Source organism: Lates calcarifer, linkage group LG9 (assembly GCF_001640805.2).
Source record: "Lates calcarifer isolate ASB-BC8 linkage group LG9, TLL_Latcal_v3, whole genome shotgun sequence".
Taxonomy (NCBI): domain Eukaryota; kingdom Metazoa; phylum Chordata; class Actinopteri; family Centropomidae; genus Lates; species Lates calcarifer.
Genome location: NC_066841.1, coordinates 14484254 through 14504710, shown reverse-complemented (window position 1 = coordinate 14504710; position 20457 = coordinate 14484254). Strand labels below are relative to the sequence as shown.

Below are 20457 nucleotides of genomic sequence, written 5' to 3'. Positions count from 1 at the left end.
AAACAATTGTGAATTTATATATATATATATATATATATATATATACAATTATGAATGTATACACACACACACACACACACACACACACACACACACAGAAGTATGCATATAAAGTACATGTGGAGGTCAGTGTGCTTCCTTGTCTCTATGGAAGATAAGGACTGAGGTCTTTTGGAAAGAAACGCAGCCACTCTTTTCTTGTTGAGCTTTTGCTGCCCATTAGTGTAGTCAACTGCTGCGTTGAAAGACTGAAGGGACTTTTTTTTTTTTTTTTAAACAAGGAATACTTCTCTCCCCAAACAATTTCCAACAACATGACCTCTAATTCCAATTTATCCAACATGCGACGGCTGGTAGAACAACTGAAGCTTGAGGCCAGTGTGGAACGGATCAAGGTAAAGCAAAAGAAAGATGGAAAAACATGATGTGCTAAAAGTTTTAATGTGTTAAGAGTTAGAGTTCAGGGTTTACTAACCTGCTTTTCTCGATTTGTTTCATTGTTTTATACAACAAAATGAAAATAACCGTCCTACTGAATTAGATATAACACATGTTTTGCTTCTACTTAATACAAAATATGAATTTTGTACAAAAATACAAAAAATAGTCATTCCTTACTGGTAGCGAAACCCAATAAGCCATTACTAACAATTACTTACATCAAACTTGTTTTTAGTTCTTTAGTTCATTTTGAAGACTGCTCCTCATCAGAAATAGAATCCAGTTTCTCATGAATATGTCATCATATACTATCAGGTATAAATGTTAATGTCTGCAGTTGGAAATGTTAATAGGTCAGTAATGAAATGTCAGCTGTGTTTGTAAATTTAAGATGATTAGTCCAGATGACTTGCAGCCCTTTTCAAGAAGGTAAGTGGTCAAACAACTGATTGAAGGCATCTCCCTAATGAACTAAACAACTAAGAAGATAAAGCAAGTTTGATCTTGCAGGAGGATTTTTCACTACCTGGCAACCCAAAAGAAATTCTTAACACTGACTTAAAACTGATCTGTAAAGCATAAGGAAATGATTTGATGCATATAAACCCTTTACAAATGGTGACTTAACAGATAGTGATATAAACAAACATCTCTGTGTTTGTGTTCCCAGGTGTCCCAGGCGGCTGCAGAGCTCCAGCAGTACTGTCTGCAGAACGCAGGCAAAGATGCCCTGCTGGTCGGAGTCCCCACCGGCAGCAACCCTTTCAGAGAGCCACGCTCCTGTGCTGTAGTGTGAAGGTTAGAGTTCACAAAGTTTACAGCCTTTATTTGTAAGTAAACACCTCTTACCTATGTCGCTAAATTTCAAATGAGGAATAAAAAGTTTTGCATTTTTTGCAGAGGAAGAAGAAGTGAACACATCTGTGGCATCTCACTTACAGAAGAACGGAATTCTGTTTGGGTTATTTTTGTTTGTTTTTTACTACTTTTATATGATGTTAATATCATGTTTTTGAAGAAAAACACATAAATATAAATATATCATTTTACTACATGAGTGTACTGCCATACAAATGTTTTTAACATTAAAGGGCATCATATACTTCATGTTAGTCTTTATTGAAATACCTTTTGAAAGCTACTGCTGTATAAGTGTGGTCGCTACTTTACACAGTCAACAGTGGCAGAGTCATATAGTGATTATCTATGGATTATCCAAAGCGGATGTTTATAGCCAGGCTCTAAATTATACCCTGGAATCTCACGGTGTCTGAGCTTCCTGATATTCAGTCTAAGTTAGGAGCACAGTGAGAGAGAGGAAACTGGGTCTTCCTGTCCAAAACTGCTGCAGACACTCAACACACAGTTCCACTTCACTCAACCTTTGAGTTTTTTAAAGCGTTTTGGACTCATTTATTCTGTTGTACTGAATTCTATGTTGGAAACAGAATAGTATATGAATCATCATGGTGTAGAAGTTTTACTCTATGAATCATGTTTTATTTTGGTTTTATTTTAGAGTGTTTAGTCATCTATGTTGGTGTCTGTTTATATCATTTATTTGAATACACTGTTTTAATGTGGATCTTGCTTTATAGATGTGTGAAGATGGACATTGTCTCAGAAACAGTCTAGAACAGCATAAAAGTGGTCTAGCCAGTCATGAGATGGTTCTCTACTTTGTCACTTCCTTTTCCTCTCAATAGCCTGCACAGTTTCTGGACGAGTCTCAATAATTTTCCAATTTTAATGCCTCCTCACCCTGACAACCTTTGTTTGAATGCGTGCCACACCGAGGCAATCAGATGTTCCTCCTTTTGGACACTCCCTGCAAGAAAGTGGGTGCAAAAAATGTACATGATCTATAGAATGTAATGTATCTTAAATGTTATCATAGCATATAATTAAACTTAAACTTCCAGTATATTTCTACATGTACTTGATAATAATTATCTTCAAATTATAATTACTAGTTTGAAATGTAATTTAAATATACTTGTGTCGTGTTTTATTATACATTTCATAGAATATTTACCAGAAATGTATTCTTTTCAACCATTTTAAATCACTTATTTTACATTAAAGGGCTTTTCAAATTCACTTTTAAATAAATATAAAAAATCTTGCTGAATTGAACTTCAGGTTCAGTGTTTTAAGTGGGATGCTGAGTAATATAACATTTTTTTCTATAATTGAAGGCCATTAGGGAGACATTTTAGCATAGTTTGCAATAAGGTAATATGAGATGGGGCAGGCTCCACTATAACAAAACAAACAACATTTTTTAGTTTCTCTAATTATCTTCTTCCAAAATGTCTTCAGGATTGAGCAAAACCACTGGTCCACTGGTCTGGACTGGTTTACTTCCTCCATTCAAACTCCCTGCTGTGGTGTTTGAACTGGGTGGCTCACAAAGGGTTCATTTAATGTGTGAAATGATCTGTATAGATATATAGTATAGATATATACATATCTAAATAGATTTAGAACCTTGTTGCTCTTTGTGCAGTTTTACCCTCTGTGCTAGTTAAACACATTCCTGCGCAGCTTGATGTTTCTGGCACAGCATTCATACACTGTTTCTCTCTTTTCATGTTCTGATGTTTTCTTATCCTTTGCCAAATAGGTCGCCTGTTTCTCATATGCAGATTTAATCATAGGAAAGGCATGAGAGAGTCACAGAGAGGCTGGTTTAATTCTAAACCTAACCATAACTTTACTTGTTATGTGTCATTTTGGGTGGCTGGCCACACACAGGTATCGTAAAAATCAAAGGTGAACACAGGTTTTCAGAGTACAATTTTAGATGTTGAAGGACACATTGGAAAGTCTTTATTTATTTTGAAAAGGGAAAGTGTCAACTTATGCCATCTGCTGGTCATGTTGAGGGACTAAAAATATCACTATTCAATTTTCCTGAGGCAGAATAGAAAGTGGTGGAAGACGTATTCAGATACTTTACTTTCATAAAAGTAACAGGTAGGGAATGGCAAAAGGCAAAGGTCAAAGTATGTACACAGTATCAGCAAAAAGTTTCACAAGTGAAAGTACTCAGTTTAGGCCCATTATAAATATTATAATTATAAATATTATAAAATCGTTATCACTGATGCATTGATGTGTAAGCAGAAGTGCAGTAACAATGTATCATATGTTTTATCTGTAAAATCTTTAATCTATAAAGTAATTCACAACTACAGGTGTCAGATATATGTTGTGGAGTCAAGTGAAATATTTCCCTCTGGAATGTATTGAAGTAGAAGTATAAAGTGTCATGAGAATGAAATACTTGAGTAAAGTAAAGTATTAGTTGTAGCCACTTGAACTTTGACATTAAACTTTCTTCCGCTTGAATCATACTCTGCAGGAGTCAGTCTAGACCAGGAACATGTCCAGATGTTGCGGCAGTGTTATTCCATGGCTTATTTTGTCAGTCCTCTTCAAAACTCATTATATATTAATGATATATATAATTATATATTAATAAATGCAAGGGAAAATATAAATGTATTCTCTCTTAAGAGATTTGCTGTCAAACAGGTTGCTGTTTTTTGTCAATGAATGTCCTGCCTGTCACTTCATTCTTAAGAATTCTTAAGGGAAAGAGAGGTATAAAGGTGCAGTTGTTCTTTGACAAGGAAATAACCTGAGTGTTTTGAATGGAGGCATATTCTCCTTTAAAGGTGTGGGCGGGGAGCAGAGTTGGGTTTCAGTGCCACCCCCTTCTCTGTCCTCACAGTACTCTGTACTTGCAGTCCAGTCACAATCCAGGGAGCCACTTCGGGCTGTATGTGCTCTTTGGTTTTAGCCTCAAGCTTTCCCGTCTGACGATGAGCTTAACTACCATCAATGAAGGACCAAAACACGCCACGCAACAGGAGAACTTTAACAACATGTCCACACCTTTTTCAAAGGTCATTGACCTCTGAGAGAGGATTGATCCTGTCTGATTTCTATTCACTGATGACACTGAACTTTCATGTATTCGGATGAGCGTGTTTATCAAGTGAGGAGATGGCCAAGGTGTACGCATTCTATGTAGGACTAGTAACAGGTAAGGTTCCCTGTTGTTTTATCATTGAATCAGTGTTCACCTTCTCTTTTAAACAGATGGCTGGTTTATAATATAATAATGTCATTATTATATGAGAGTTTGGCAACTTCAGACAGACACAAAATGATGTTTACATATGATTATATTTGATACTTTTTAATGCATGTTCCTAGTGACACTTTTCTACATTAGGTACATGCACAGTGTTTAAAATGCCACTGTATGGGTTAATTCTACATTGTTTTGATAGCTGGCGCACTTTTTCAACAGCCATGTTTTTCAAGTAATGCAGCCAAATCAAGTTTGAAGACAGTGCTTTAACTGGTGAGCTACATTTGTACAGCAGACTTCAGTGTTGGTTAATGATTTAATGAAGAGTCCATACACCAGCAATGTATCACCTGTGAGTACTAGTCATTGTCAAAACAGGCTTCCCTAATGTTGAATGAAATATGCCATTTGGGAACTAACACCCCATATATTGGTTTATACAATCAGTGGTTAAACTCTTATGTGATTTAAGTACTTTGAGTGGGATCAGGGTAGTTAGTATGCTTTGTGTTTAGAGTAGTAAAACTGTGTGTTATATAGAGAGAGTGTGACTGAGACACAAGTGGGCGTGGACGGGAGAAATCACCACTCTCTCCTACCCTACAAGGCTGGCTGGCATCATGACTCACTAATAACTCAGATTGTGATCATGTTTTTCTCCTATTATCTCTGTAGATCCTAAACAGCAAAGTGAATGTGGTTACTTATTGGTTAAAATGTTTGAGCATTGTGTTGTGCATGTGCATATATTTATTGTGTGTGTGCGTGTGTGTGTGTGTGTGTGTGTGTGTGTGTGTGTGTGTGTGTGTGTGTGTGTGATGTGCTTTTTTGTTTGTTTCTGGCTGCAGCTCTAGCCTTATGCAAATACTGCCTGGCAGAGGGGAATGTCACCGACGAGTCTGCCAATCGAACTGTGTCCCACTGTCATCACCATGGCAACGGAGACAATTGCACAGGTAGATATGGACAGGAGGTGAGGGGCGGTTCCTTCATGGTGCCATAAATGCTTGGTTGCTTTGCAGGTGTAAGGTGGCGGATTAATGGAAGAATGGGTAAAGCACAAATGTGGATATAAACATGCAAACGCATCTGCACACAGACACACCTTACAGGAAAGGAAAAAAAGAAAAATATAGAGAAAGAGGCAGTTAACTGTGGAGGAGTCATATTCCACACTGTTCAGAAAGCAGAACTGGGTTGCACCAGCTATTCATAAATCCATCACTAAGTTTAAACATAAGTCCTTTCAAAACTCTTAGTAAGTACCATCTAGTTTGGTGGTGAGTTTTCAAATCAGCTTGTCAACTAGTTAATTAATTTAATTAATGAATTTTGTCAACTGGTTCAGTTAGCTACACAGCTCTAACACTTGGCAGTTACTGGTTATAAGTATTTAAGTAACAACTAACCTCCATGTAATAGGCATTTTGCATAGTGTAACCCATTTTATTGTAGTGATGTGTAAAACTCCACTTGGTGAACACTTACATTACAACTCGGCAAAGTTTGAACTGATGAACCACTAGTAGGACTTCTCAGTGTCATCTCTTGGAAAGAGGCAGAGTCAACTCACTCTGCTGGCTATTTATAGAAACTACTGACAGATTAATGCTGCGTTCACGTCATATGGGAGGGAAGGCAAAAATGTTACAAGTTACGAGTGTTCATGTCATTAGACATCTCAGAATGGTGACTGTTTAGTCTTCCTGTGCTACTGTAATTGCTGGAGACTCCAGCTTTCTTCAACAATAAACACAACCAATAAAACAAAATAGATAGACACAATAATTAGCTCCATTTCATCAAAGAATGTCATATTACCTAGCAAGCAAATAGTTTACATAAAAAATAAAAAAAAATACAGTACAGGAAAGTAATTTGAACAAAGGGTTAAGATATATTGGAGCCTTCAGAACAGTTCAGCTTTCCCAGTCATACTTATGACTTGGTTATTGTTATGAAAGCTGTTTATAAGTGGTTCAAACATCAAATATTTTTCACCATAAAGGTTCCTCTTTACCAAAATTAGCTTTTTAAAAAGTGAGTGGCTCCACATTTTGGGACAGCCACTTCTTTGTTTTCTTTCCAAGAGTTAGATAAGACAATCGCTAACATTATCATATAAAAACTGGCCAGCAGCAGGTTAGCTTAGCTTGGCTTTGCTTAACTACAAGATTGGCGACCTCATTTCATTTGGTTAAAGAAATAAGAAATTAATAAGCGTAAGTGCTTGGCTGGCTGGAATGAGAGTGGTCCTCTCATCTAGGCTAACTCTCATCAAAAAAGCAAATAAACGTTGGCTAAATGTGTTTCCCCAAACTATTCCATTAAACTTTGTGACTGGATACTTTTCTTGACAGCACCGAGGTCATGGCAGCAAGCCTGAATCTCATGTTTCAGCTAACAACTGAAGCGGTGCCATTCATGTCACCTGAACAGCAGTATTGTTTTACAAGCTCCTTCTCAAAGATAATCTCATGGGAATGGGTTGTAAAGATAGCGGCAGCCTGTGGTATGAGAATCACCATGTGTAACTGGTGATCAGAAGTTCAGCATTATGGCCTAGTAACAGCGATGTGTTTTAGTGTGTGTTTGTAAGTAGGATACAGAAAAAAGGGGAGACGGAGACAGACAAGGAGAATGGGATTTGTAATTGTATCTCACTTGTTTTCATTTAGTAAAGAATTACATTAACTGAGACACGTGATTAATGAGACCCTGATTACACCAGGCTTTCCTGGCACTGAATGATCAGGCTTCCTCTCCAGATCATATTGCAGACTATCTATTTATACATCAGGCCACGTCAGGAAGGTGAGGGGGTAAGTTAAAGAAGCAAGCTGACAAAATGTGGCACAGTTAAAGAGATAGATCAACACTTTAGGAAATTAGTTTGTTTCCTAAAAATTAGTCGAGAGGATTAATACCACTATCACGTCTGTGCTCTAAATAGAGACTGTCCCAAGAAAAACAATATATCACTTGTTTTAGCAAATGCTGAAAAATGGAATATCCTCATGTTCCAGTGACAAAGCCCCCTAACAACCATGGTATATGACTGCACAGGAGGAAGCCTTGTGATGCTATCAAGCAAGTAATATTATATATATATTCTTAACTTAACAAAATTGTTTTGTGCCCAAGTCTAAACCTCTGGCCACAGCAGTATAACATTTAAGAATTGCTTAATTTCTGAAATGGAAATAAGGTCAGAAAATACTGATATGTGTTGTTATGGAGAGCAGGGACCAACAACATAATTTGACATTTAAATTGGAGGACATGTTGACTGAATACTGTGCAAGAGCCAGTGGGCAATTAGCCTAACTTAACAAAAACACTGGAAATGGGGAAACAGCGAGCCTAGCTCTGTGCAAAGGTAACAAAATCCACCTGCCAGCACAGGATTAGTTTTGCAATTGTTTAGGTTGGGGACTATTTTTTGGCCAGGAACAGAGATGTTTTCATTTGTGAACCTCAGGGGTGCAAATAGGTGTCCCCCCTCTTTTCAGTCTTCTTGCTAAGCTAACCTGCTATCATCTGTGGGCCCTACAATGAAGGAATAGGTACTTTAAAAGAACAATATTGATCTGCTCACCTAGCTTTTTGACAAAAAACCTAGAGGGCTGGGGGTGGCTGCTAAGTACTGACTTAGTCGAGTGCCCAAACTTGTGCATATGCCAATGCTGCGCGGGCTGTATTTACTACTTTTCACTTCAAAAATCAACATGCAATTCGCCCAAGGGTGCCCAAACCTTTGCATACAACTATATACCATGAACTTTAACAGGTAAATGAAATGTTTCACTCATCGCACACAAATTTAATTTCAGACATATCGGATGCAGGAGATTGGAACGGCCACTTCTCAAAATGTCCTGAGGAACTAGTGCACTACTGTGTCCATGGGGAGTGTCGTTACATTAAACAACAGAAGACACCATCTTGCAGGTAGGAAACATCTGCTGCAAAATATGTAGATAATGATGACAGAGGAATACAAAGATCGATTTCATTTGGCAGGAGAGAAAAGGAAGAAGAAACTTAACAACAATGAGGGAGTAAGATGATCTGAATCAGTAAGGTTGTTCAACTGTACGCTATGTTCCTGCACTGTAATGGATTTTTGATATCACAATATCTCCTGACATATTTGAAGCAGACATCTGCAATGAAAGCTGACAGAAAATCAGGTGGAAATGAAAGCAGTGAAAGTAATCTTTTTTTTCTCTGTCTTTGTCTCAGGTGTCAGCAGGGTTACATTGGCTCCAGGTGTGAATATGTGGACTTAGACTGGAGGATAGGAGAGAAACGACAAATTATCATTGCCTGTGTGATTGCAGGGCTCATTTCCCTCATTCTTCTCATTGTATTCATCTGCATCTGCTCACAGTAAGCCTTTGTGTGTATGGTTGTGTTTCAGTGGTTGATGTAGAAAATTCACTTAAAGGTAGTCATTTGATATGTTGGGAGCTACATTTATTCATGCTCTTGACACTGCTCAGTGGATCAAGATTGACACTGCTCACATGGTTTCTATGGCAAATATGTAGTGGGAGCCAGGAGACAGTTAGCTTAGCTTTGCATTAAATCATCTAACTTTTTCATTGAAAAGGTTTACTTTTGTTATTTCTGCTGCATATAAATGATAGACCTACATACAACATGTTTGTTTCTCTGTCAGTCGTAGGTACAGATTGTGTCGGCAGAGGGGGAGACGGAGGGAAGAACCAAGGAATGGGACAGAGAAGCTCAGCATGATGGATACCAGAGCAACACACGCAACCTTAACACCAGACTCAACAGAGCCACCTCACACAAATGCTGTATGAGCACGTGTACATCCACAAGTCTGGGAGTTATTTAGATATGAGGGATTTTGTCCTTCCTGTGGCAGCTGCTGCCTTTTGTCTCACAGTGACGGCGGTGTGCTATAGGGGGTGCCTCTCTGCTGGACAGGACTGAGGCCTGCTCAGAGGAGGGACATTTGTGGATAAAGTGTGTCTCTGGCTGTGTTAGATCAGGCAGGAGCACACGAGTCTGTACTCCCTCTCTTAAAGGACAGCCTTGTTGGAAACTTCAGAACAAGGAAGATGCCTTCTTGGATTCATGATAAACACAAGGTGGAGAGGAGTGCTGGGCTGCTTGTGTGCTGGCAAGGACACTTTTTTCCAATACTGTGAAGCAACAGGCACTGAAGCTTTTCACTAAGTGTTGCTGACTGCACAGCCCTAAATAAATTGTTGCTATGTTGGAAAAAACTGTGACACCAGCTGGCAGCCAGTGATAACAGTTGACCAGGTTGTTGGTCTGTGTGGGACACTGAGACACTGAAAAATTAGAGGAAAGAGACTGTGTGAAGATGCTGCACTTCATGTTCTCACTGGGGAACTCACACGTAAATAAATCATTGAATGTACAGAAATAACAAGTACCAGCAGCTACAGTACACTGTAGTTTTGTGTCATATTATTTCAGCTTTGTTTACTGCTACTATTGCTTTAGGGTCATTTCACGAATGCACAGTGTTGATATTATAAAATCATAATCACAAAATCAACAGTTATGATCACTTATTCTTCTGCGCAGAGCAACGTCTCCATATAAACTCACACAGAATATTGTTACTTGTCAACACTAGCAATGCAAGAAGAGCCTCCTATATTACTAAAGGTTGCAGTTCTGGGCTCCTGGGTTGGATGAGGACAAGGAGAACTTGTGCTGGAGGCTTTTTTGATCTGTATATTTGGAGCCGGGCAGCCTCTGAGCTACAGAGGCAGAACAGCCGAGCCTGTGTGTGGAGGCTCAACTGAGGTGAAAGTGCTCCACTGTATGAGACAGTTTCCAAACTGCCAACCTTTCACTGGTAATGTGTATATGTATGTGTATTAACTCTGCATCTAAATGTAGAATTAGGAGAGTTAGGAGCAAGTCAGTTAAGTCTGCTTTTGCTGTTGATATTAATAAATATGTCTACTGTGCTGTATACACGCTGTACATTCCATTTATTTTTCAAAACAGTTCAACAGAAAATATCACAGATAACATCTGCTGCGATGAGATCCATGTTACGCAGTGTTGGTGTTAGAGCTGTTACTCAATGTACCCTCAGCATGCGCTCCAGTTCACAAAACTACAGCTGACTTGCACTCCTCTACAGATAAAGCTCTCAGATTCTCTAGAATTCTCCCAAGAACCTCTGTAACCCGTGATCCAGATGATCAGTTTCAATTTACTACACAATCACATGGGCAAGAAATGTTCAGATTAAGATTATGCTCCCTTCCAGGTGATTGTACTTTGGTTACAGATTTATTGTGTTGTTGTGTTGCTATAGTGCACATTACCAGCTGGAGCCAGCAGTGTGTGCCAACAAATTCCAGTATGAGAGTGTGAACATGATACAGTATCGTCCTCTGACATAATGTGACTTAATCCTGTTGCACCAGGGAATTGTCTTGTATCTGACTTTGTCCTTGATACTAACACTGTTTCAAATGTAATTCTTTAAAATGTGCAGATCAGTTTGTTAAAAGTTAATGCCGATTGTCTCATCTAATTCTTAACAAGCGAATAAGCATATTTCCAATAACTATTCCATTAGGTTATTGGATCCTCCTGGTCTTTCTGTTGTGTCTCATTGGTACACCTGCTAATTGGGAAGCAAATCTACACGTGGGTGACAATAAAAAAAACTGAAAAATGGCCAACCCTACCTCTAACATTAACCCTAACACAAGTTCCCCCAAGTCTTTGAATACCCTCTGAAAAAATTACCAGTTGTTTAGGTCACGGTCTGCCAGAACTGAATAATATGAAAAAGACATGGCGGCATGTATTTTGCAATATGCCAACCTTAATTCATTTTACAGAGGCAGAGACCTGACTGACTTGTGCTTGGCTTCTGTTACTGTGAACTGATATGCTCCAAAATGCCTGAAAAAGTAACATTTCAAAATCTAGACCAAAGCAAATGCAAAGTTAAGTTTGAGGAGAATGGATTAAAATGCAATCAAAATACGGCTATACACTGATAACGCTGCCAAGGCGTGATAAAGCATGTTTCTCACAACATCATTATTTTGGAATGAGGATATTGTTTGTCTTTTTTTTTTAATCAAACAGAACATGTTTTGCCTGGCTAGGAGCACTAACCTGCAGTTTTTTTTATTAAGCAAGGACATCTATTCTCTGCTCTGTTTACAATGAAGGTGATCTTTGACCTAATTTCAGGTGGCCTGTGTGCCCAGCTGTCTTTAAAAGAGTGACAGCTGTGGAATGCTGTGAGTTTCTATATGAGGGGTGTGTCTGCAGGACTTAGAAATGAGGCTGATAAGAAAGACAGATACCAGCCAAACTGTTGTAGATGTTTGATTTGGAACAGATAGGCAGTAAAATCTCTTTCATAAACCTCCAGTGTCATTTTGAAACACCTTAAACCTTAAGACTATTTGTTACTGTAGACTTCTAGTGGCTATTAGACCTTGAGCAAAGCATAGATGTGACTGTAGGGCTCATCCAGTACACTTTTCACACTGACTGCTAATATTTCCATCTGTTCTCCTCTGGTATGTCTGCAAGCTGGGGGCTCCAACAGCTGTGCTGTGACTACCATACAGTTTGATTGGAAGACACTGCACCACACAGGGCGCCACAGAGATCAGCACTGGAAGTGAACATGAGGAGTTGCTCAGGGGGTGTTAAATGTGTTTTGTATCCTCCCTCGTTCAATCAGTTTGTGTACCGTTTTTGTAGTTTGCATGAATACCACTGGAGGTCAGCAGAACACAACAGCCTTCTGAGATACTGAGAACACAAGACATTTGGACTCAGTCTGTGATAAAATCTAAGAACATTTGCACAAGGAATTTATCTAAGTAGAATTTTATGATACTTTTAAAAATGTGTTTCCATATGTTTTATGCTTCTTTATACTTCTACTTTACCAAAATTCACAGTAAAGTATTTTACTTTTTACTTCACTACATTTATTTATCAGTTATAATTGCTACTTACTTTGCTGATTAAGGTTTTAAAAACCTATAATGGGAATATACACTACACTATTAAAACCTTTGACAAGTGAATGAATAACATCGATCATCTCATAACAATGCAATGTTCTGCTGGGAAACCTTGACATGCGCCACCCACCTAAACACTGTTGCAGACGAAGCACACCCCTCCCCATGGGAACTGCACTCCCCAACAGCAGTGGTCTGCCCCAGCAAACAATTTGCCCCGTCACACAAAATCTGCTCAAAAATGGCTCATGGAACACGACAAAGAGGTGACCTGGCCCCCAAATTCCACAGATCCCAATCAGATCAAGCATCTGTGGGATACGCCAGAACAAGCCTGATTGATCAAAGCCCATGGGACCCAAAGGATCCATTGCCAATGTCCCAGCGCCAGACACAACATGATTGATTTTTTAATCTTGGAGATGTTAGGTGCCTTGGTGGGTAAATACAGTGTGAATGGCAAAAATATCTCCCTCTGAAAATGTGTCCACTGTATGAGATCAGCTGTCATGAGAAGACATCCTCCAAAACCAGGAGGATCAGAAAACTATTACAGGGATGGCAGGCAGTTATGATTAGACCAGTTATAGCAGAGATTTTCCCTATCTCAGGCCTTTATTTTCCTCCTCCGTACTGAGGTTCAGAGAGGATCTGACATGTTAATTTTCAGCTGAGGATTTCTGGTGTATAAGCCCAAAATGAAGGGCAAATGTTTGGTGAGGGAACATAACAGAGATGACTCAGGGTTTGCTTTTCTTTCATTTTGATATCCATAAATAGAAAATGGATCAGGGACCAAACGCATCAATATGGATGAAGTTCTTGCCCTGCTGACTTCCTGGATAATGAACAGAGATTTGGTTTTCTTTTCATTCGGTTATCATCACAGCTGATGACACATCATCTCACACACATGATCCTGTCCCTATTACCAAATGAAACTATACAGCATGATAAATGGAAAGCTGCATCTAGAAAAAACAAACAAACATATATGTTGACATTTACACTCATCAGTGTCTCATCTCATATAACACTGAGCTTGGATATTCTTCTCTGTTTTTTATTTGCATACTCCAAACTTAATGTCAGATGATATACATAGGTGTAACAGAATACGAAATGTAAATTTAACTTTTTATTTCAACAAGATGAAAGCCAGTTACCTGAGCACACACTGACAGGTCTTAACAATGTTGCTTTATGAGTTTATATATTTTACTTGGGAAATACTGTTTCATACAGGAAAAACTGTGCACAAGAGACAATGATGTCAGTTGAGTTAAAAGTGTAAAAGAAATTTTAGAAATCTGTAGATGTGGAGTTAGAAAGAAGCTTAATTAGTTGCTTTCTTTTAAAATGCTCCATTGTGAATTCAAGAATATTATAATGGTGCAGTTAAAAGAATAAAGAAAAGCTGTAGGTTGATAAACAAGCTTTACTCTGATTTTTTCTCCTTACTTTTGTACATTATAAGAATACAAGCTAGCAAGGATATCAAAAATTAGCCTACAAAAATGTCATTGGCTGTTAATTTGCAGGTTGTAGTGGTTAGTTTGGGTGCTGGTGCAGATATTGTTTCTAACTTTGGACAGAGCCAGCCAGCCAGCTAGCTGTTTCCCCCTATTTCCAGTTTTTATTCTAAGCTAAGCTAACTGGCTACATCAGTCCATGGGGTCATCATTTTTATTATGTTAGGTACTATGTTGGGTTATGTTATATATGTTGTTAGGTATTATGTTAGGTGTAGCACCTGACTGATTGAATTAGCTGCTGGCTGCAGTTTCATATGGAATGCAAAGATATCAGAGAGTTTAGCAAAGAAGAAGCAAACATATTTCCCAGAATGTCATAGCCTAGCATTCCTTTACACTTCATATTTCAAAGCTATTGTCATTCAGCTCATGTAGCCAGCCTCAATAGCAAGCATATGTACATCCTTGAGAATATAATATAGTTGTGGCAGAGGAGAAAATACCAGCAATAATTATCTATCATGGGTTACATTATAACCTTGAAGACATGCAATATGAAATACAGTGGCATGCAAAAGTTTAGGCACCCTTGGTCAAAATGTTTGATACTGTGAGTAGTGAAGTGAAGTGAATAAAAGATGACCTGCTTTCCGAAAGGCAGAAAGCTGAAAATGATTTCCAATCTTTTACTGTTTCAAAATAACTAATAAATAATTGCAATAGGCTTCTAGCTCTGTGAGATCCCTGGGCCGTCTTGCATGCACAACTCTACACTATTGAGGTTTTATCCACACATTTTCAATGATGTGTAGGTTGGAGGATTGTGAAGGCCATGGCAAAACCTTCAGGTTGCTCCTCTTGAAGTAGTCCAAGGTGGATTTTGAGATGTATCAAAGGTTATTATTCTGTTGTCGAAGACAGCCTCTTTTCATTTTCATCTTTTTTCAGGTAATGTGATGTTTGCCTCCAGACTTAGCTGGTATTAATTTGAATCCATCCATCCTGTTGGTGAAAAATTCCCTGTGCCACTGGCTGCAACAGAAACCAAAAGAATGATCGATCCACCCCCTGTACAAAACAGATAAAAGAGGTGATCTTTTCATGAAACTCTTCTTCAAAAATGCATTGGGCTAGCTTAGATGTTCCGTTGCAAACTTGAAGCTGAATTTTGTAGTGAGGATGCAGGAAAGATTTTCTTCTGATGACTCTTCCACAAAGCTTGTGTTTGTACAGGTGTTGCTTCACAGAAGAACAGTGAACCACCATTCCAGAGTCTGCTTAATCCTCCTAAAGGTCTTTTGTGGACAAACAAGGGTTTTCATTTGCCTCTCTAGCAATCCCATAAGCAGTTACCTCAGAAGGTTTTCTTGGTCTTCCAGACCTCAACACCACCTCCACCATTCCTGTTAACTGCAATGCTTTGCTATCTTGTTATATCCTGCTTTATGGGTGTCGGTCATTTTAATTTTCAGAGTGCTAGGCAGCTACTTTAAAAAAAAAAAAAAAAAAAAAAAAAGCTTTAAAGCTTTGAAATTTGCATCACCTGGCCTTTCCTAATGATGACTGTGCACAAGCTGTAGCCAACAAGCTAATTAAGGTCTGAAACCTTGGTAAAAATAATCCAAGAGCTCAGATCTCTTGGGGTGCCTTTCCCCTTTTCACTCCTCAGTTATAAAAATAAAAAATAAAACTAATCTTGCTTAAAAATTTTTAAGTAATTTTTCATATTTAACTTAATATTTTTGGAGATCAATTCATCCTCTTTTGACCCTTTGAACTTCTGCATACCACTGTATATATACATGATATATTGATATAGATGGTCCTGCCTACAATATCTACCTACCTGTGTATAGCATTAGACTGACTCTAACAGCGGTCTCTAATTTGTTCACAATCAAATTTACTCTCCTCTTTTCACCTCTCTCCTCCAACTTTTTGTCTCAGGCCATGCCCTTACCCATCCTCTACTCTTCACTTCACCTGTCATCCACACTTTGAGCTGTTTCCCCTCATCTCATCTTAACCTCAGTTCACTCCCCCTTTTCGCCTGTGCCAACCACCAAGGTGAAACACCACTGAATCTGTAGGCCCCTGCTGACCTTCAGCCAACGTGAAGAGGAATTAATAGGAAGTAAATTAAAATTAATGGATCCACAACGAAGAGCTCATGGGTCATGAGAGCTTTTAGTGTCACGAGAACAACATCTTCAGCTTTGAGTACAGTTAAATCTGTGTGTGTGTGTCAGAGAGAGACAGAGAGAGAGAGAGAGAGAGAGAGAGAGAGAGAGAGAGAGAGAGAGAGAGAAAGAGTGTGTATGCGTGTGTGTGTAGGTGTGTGAATGGGTGGGAGGGGTTGTCAACCAGCGAAGCATTTTGGTCAGTACAGGGTAAAGAAATCCCACAGTCATAAACAGCTGGTTTACACCGGAAACTAAATACAATGCACACAGTTTAAATTATTTTATACCTCACCAGAGGTATGGATTTTGTGTTTTTTTTTTCATCCACATGAAATTAATTTGAAGATGGCCTTTTTTGCACATGGCATCTGATCAGAACCAGGGACAGCTCCAGATTGCGCCTGAGCGCTGCGTCAGGACGATTTTTCTCGGTTGGAGAGCAGAGACGCACAGAAAAAAAGAGAAAAAAAAATCTCAAAAATGCAGCAAGGCGACCCAGCGAGGAGCTCTGACACCTACACAGCAAGAGTCCTGACAATTTTGTGTTTATTTCGATTCACAGAAAACCTTTTCAATGTACATTTAAGTGACACGGAGGCTGGCGCAGGAACTTAAAATCCAAGAATTTTTATTTTCCAGGAGGTTGAGGCATTTGGATCTAGAAATGACTTTACTGAATATCCTGCCCTCTGGGATTTAAGTTCAAAATGTCTGGAGAATTCATCGACGCTAGTTACGAGGGCTCGGGGGGAATATTCTACGCTGCCAACTTCAGCTTCATTTTCAACACGACCAACCGCTCCTCCGGCGACAACTTCCACCTGTCAGACTTTGACAAAACTGATTTTGTGGGGGATGGCGCCGCTGTTGTGAGGATTATCATCTCTGTCATTTACTCTCTGGTCTGCGCGCTGGGTCTGGTTGGGAACTTACTGGTGCTGTACCTAATGAAGTCTAAACAGGTGTGGAAAAAATCCTCCATCAACCTTTTCGTAACTAGTTTGGCGGTAACCGACTTCCAGTTCGTCCTGACTCTGCCGTTCTGGGCAGTGGAGAACGCGCTGGACTTTACTTGGCTTTTCGGCAAAGCCATGTGTAAGATAGTCTCCTACGTGACGGCTATGAACATGTACGCCAGTGTGTTCTTCTTGACGGCCATGAGCGTGGCGAGGTACTGGTCCCTCGCCTCCGCGCTCAAGGGCAGACGGCGGCGCACGCACTGCTGCTCCGCGCGCTGCATCACCGTTTTCATCTGGTTCGCCGCCGTCTCCGCCGCTCTGCCGCACGCGGTTTTCTCCACGACCGTCACGGTTTCCAACGAGGACCTGTGCCTCGTCAAATTCCCCGAAACCAACGGGACCGCGCAGTTCTGGCTGGGACTCTATCACTCCCAGAAAGTGCTGCTGGGCTTCGTGGTGCCCCTGGGCATCATCTCAGCCTGCTATCTCCTCCTCCTGCGCTTCATCACCTCCAAAAACATCAACACCTCCAGCGCCAAACGACGCGCCAAGGTCACCAAGTCTGTCACCATCGTGGTCTTGTCCTTTTTCCTCTGCTGGCTGCCAAACCAGGCGCTGACAGCCTGGGGCATCCTCATCAAACTCAACGTGGTTCATTTCAGCTACGAGTACTACACCACGCAGGTGTACGTCTTTCCCGTGTCCGTGTGCCTGGCGCACTCCAACAGCTGCCTGAACCCCATCCTGTACTGCCTGATGAGGCGGGAGTTCAGGAAAGCGCTAAAAAAACTCTTCTGGCGGATGACTTCGCCGACCCTGACCACCATAAGGCCGATCACGGCCACCACAAAGCCAGAACTGGACGAGCACGGGCAGGTCCTGGTCCCCATCAGCGCGCCCGAGGAGCCCGCTGTGGTGTTTTATCCTCCGGGGACAGTTATGTACGATGACAGGCGAGATCTGCCGCAAAACAGCACTTAGTCTAAAGTGCCCGGGACTCTTTTTTTCTTTAATGTTTTTTATTTGTACGCATTTATGTTAGTTGGCCAATTTCTTACCTGGATGTTGTCAGGAGATTCTAAACTGGATCTAAATTGGATGAGAGAGGCTCAAACAGAGATGATCCTTATCTCAGTTTAATCACAGTGGCTCGTGCTTGACCCCAGAAATGGCCACTTCACATAGATTTGTGGGTCTACGCAGCTACTCTTTTCAGTAAAAGAGGCAAAGACATTTTTTCTTGTGTATAAGAAAGAAGACATGTTTTGAATGTGCCACATCTGTCAAAAAATACAGAAAAATACTTCATTGTGCAAGTAAAGTGCATCAGTATTGTGTGACGTGCTGGTCCTTCTCTTTCCTCAGGACAAGAATGTGAACACTCAGGTGGACAGTGAATTCATTCATTCACTCATTCAGTTTTACAGTCACAGAAATCCCCGGCTTATGTTACATTAGATAAGAATGAGTCAGGAGAGTTCCACAGAATGAGTTTACCAGTTTAAATTATTCCATTTATGTAACAAATTAACACATCTATATCTGCACACTGTAATTACTCCTAAAAAGGCGATTTATACTAGAGCTAGACTACTTACATTACTATATAGTCACTATGTACACTACAGAATATAGTGACTATAGTCACTATATATGACTAGTTTCATCAAACTAGTTTCATCACTATATATAGTGATGAAACTAGTTTAACTATTATAATAGAGAGCATTTTCTTACACCAGTAGGAAATTTGTATAAACACAAGGAGAGAATGCAATTAATATCTACACATAAGTTAACAAAGTTCACTATATAAAGATTACTCTTGTCTCAGGGAATCTGATTGGACCTCAGTGGTGGATATAGAGTTGATAGCTCTGTGTTGTAAATGTTGTAAATCATTTCATCTGTTGCCCATAATGGTGTTATTAAATGGGCTGAATTAGGTGAAGTCTGGCCTTCTTGGTCACATGCTGAATATCACCTGATGAAAACACAAAGTCCAAACGTCATATCTGTGTTCAGAGCATTTTCAAGAGCATTTACCCAGTGTGCAGCATTTTTTGCTTTTTGTCTCTGGTCAGAGAAGCATCTGAAAACATGGCATGTACATAAATTACATGTGTGTCTTACAAAGACACACATTAAAAAACCTATTTAAATCCCCCCCTTTGAATTAATGAAAACATAAATACAGATTTTTTTTTCACCAACTTAAACATCCCATTAACTTTTAATTTGTTTACTTTCTCCCATCTCTTCTAATTAAAATTTCAGAGAGGAGTTTGCCATTAAAACAGACTTAATCTCACAATAGCTAATTTCTCCTGATATTTGCTATCCGCTAACTTTTAAATGTCAAGTTGAGCACAACCTAATACAATCAGTCTGTGGACTTAAGATAAATTTAACTAGTCATATCTCAACCAAACACAAAAAGAATTTAAATATCTCTTCATTAGTGCCTACATGAATCTAACTCTGTTGATTTAACAGTGAAATTAGGAGCATTTATGGGATAAAATTATGTGTTTTTGATTTCTACTGACAAGCAGCACCATTAACCACTCAATAGAGTAAATGCAGCCAAGTGCAAGGAGTCAGGGGAGTAATCTCATGGGCTTTCCCTTCACTTCTGTTTCATTTATTCAGGACCATGTGTAATAATAATCATCTGTGAGTTCTAACAGAAAATTGCCACCCTCAACACTAAACATCACACATCATGTCAGGGACAGCTGACCACCACAGTCAGTTATGTAAGATATTAAAGTACTGTTAATAGCTGAGGGCACTTGTCATCCTGCATAAATGTTTTTTAAAGGGAGCTCTGCACTGACAGACAATTAAACCACAGATATAACAGTGTACCTGTACAAAGTACCTGATTCAATTAAATGCTGGATTCAATACTGTCTAATAAAATAATAATCTTAAACTCATTTGGTTGATATCCTTAATTCGTTTTTTTCCTACTGCCTCAACGTTGTCTCTCTCTCTCTCTCTGTGTGTGTGTGTGTGTGTGTGTGTATACTGTATGTGATGAGACAAAACAGTGACAGTGGGAAGCAGAGACCATGCAGATCATCTGACAGAGATACAAACATGAGTCTTGCAAAATCACTATAACAATCAACATCAGTGACTGAGATAAACACAGCACTGTATTTTTTAATTAGGCAATGAAAAGAAAAAGAGACTGATTTTATGCACATAGCGACAGACTAATCTAATTAGAAATAAATGGCTAACGGCCCCAGGACCAGAGTA

General features: G+C 39.4%; 3 protein-coding genes across 3 annotated transcripts; all 3 read left to right on the top strand.

Moving 5' to 3' along the window:
- Positions 1–197: 197 nt before the first annotated feature.
- Positions 198–2104, top strand: gng10 (guanine nucleotide binding protein (G protein), gamma 10). Its single transcript, XM_018662287.2, has 3 exons — positions 198–395; positions 1112–1239; positions 1342–2104. The coding sequence occupies exons 1-2, from the start codon at positions 315–317 to the stop codon at positions 1235–1237; spliced, it is 207 nt and encodes a 68-aa protein (XP_018517803.1). The 5' UTR covers positions 198–314; the 3' UTR covers positions 1238–1239; positions 1342–2104.
- A 2089-nt stretch (positions 2105–4193) lies between these two features.
- On the top strand, positions 4194–10532 carry btc (betacellulin, epidermal growth factor family member). The gene is made up of 5 exons (XM_018662537.1): positions 4194–4495; positions 5395–5502; positions 8380–8497; positions 8792–8938; positions 9231–10532. The coding sequence occupies exons 1-5, from the start codon at positions 4456–4458 to the stop codon at positions 9376–9378; spliced, it is 561 nt and encodes a 186-aa protein (XP_018518053.1). The 5' UTR covers positions 4194–4455; the 3' UTR covers positions 9379–10532.
- A 6052-nt stretch (positions 10533–16584) lies between these two features.
- On the top strand, positions 16585–18809 carry rxfp3 (relaxin family peptide receptor 3). The gene has a single exon (XM_018662290.2). The coding sequence runs from the start codon at positions 16936–16938 to the stop codon at positions 18166–18168; it is 1233 nt and encodes a 410-aa protein (XP_018517806.1). The 5' UTR covers positions 16585–16935; the 3' UTR covers positions 18169–18809.
- Positions 18810–20457: the final 1648 nt, after the last annotated feature.

Excerpts from the sequence above, each read along its gene's own strand:
- gng10 (XM_018662287.2), top strand. The coding sequence starts at position 315 with ATGACCTCTAATTCCAATTTATCCAACATGCGACGGCTGGTAGAACAA. Across the intron at positions 396-1,111 it reads CCAGTGTGGAACGGATCAAG|GTGTCCCAGGCGGCTGCAGA; the intron begins GTAAAGCAAAAG and ends TTGTGTTCCCAG.
- btc (XM_018662537.1), top strand. The coding sequence starts at position 4,456 with ATGGCCAAGGTGTACGCATTCTATGTAGGACTAGTAACAG. Across the intron at positions 4,496-5,394 it reads CTATGTAGGACTAGTAACAG|CTCTAGCCTTATGCAAATAC; the intron begins GTAAGGTTCCCT and ends TTCTGGCTGCAG. Across the intron at positions 8,498-8,791 it reads CAGAAGACACCATCTTGCAG|GTGTCAGCAGGGTTACATTG; the intron begins GTAGGAAACATC and ends TCTTTGTCTCAG.
- rxfp3 (XM_018662290.2), top strand. The coding sequence starts at position 16,936 with ATGTCTGGAGAATTCATCGACGCTAGTTACGAGGGCTCGGGGGGAATA.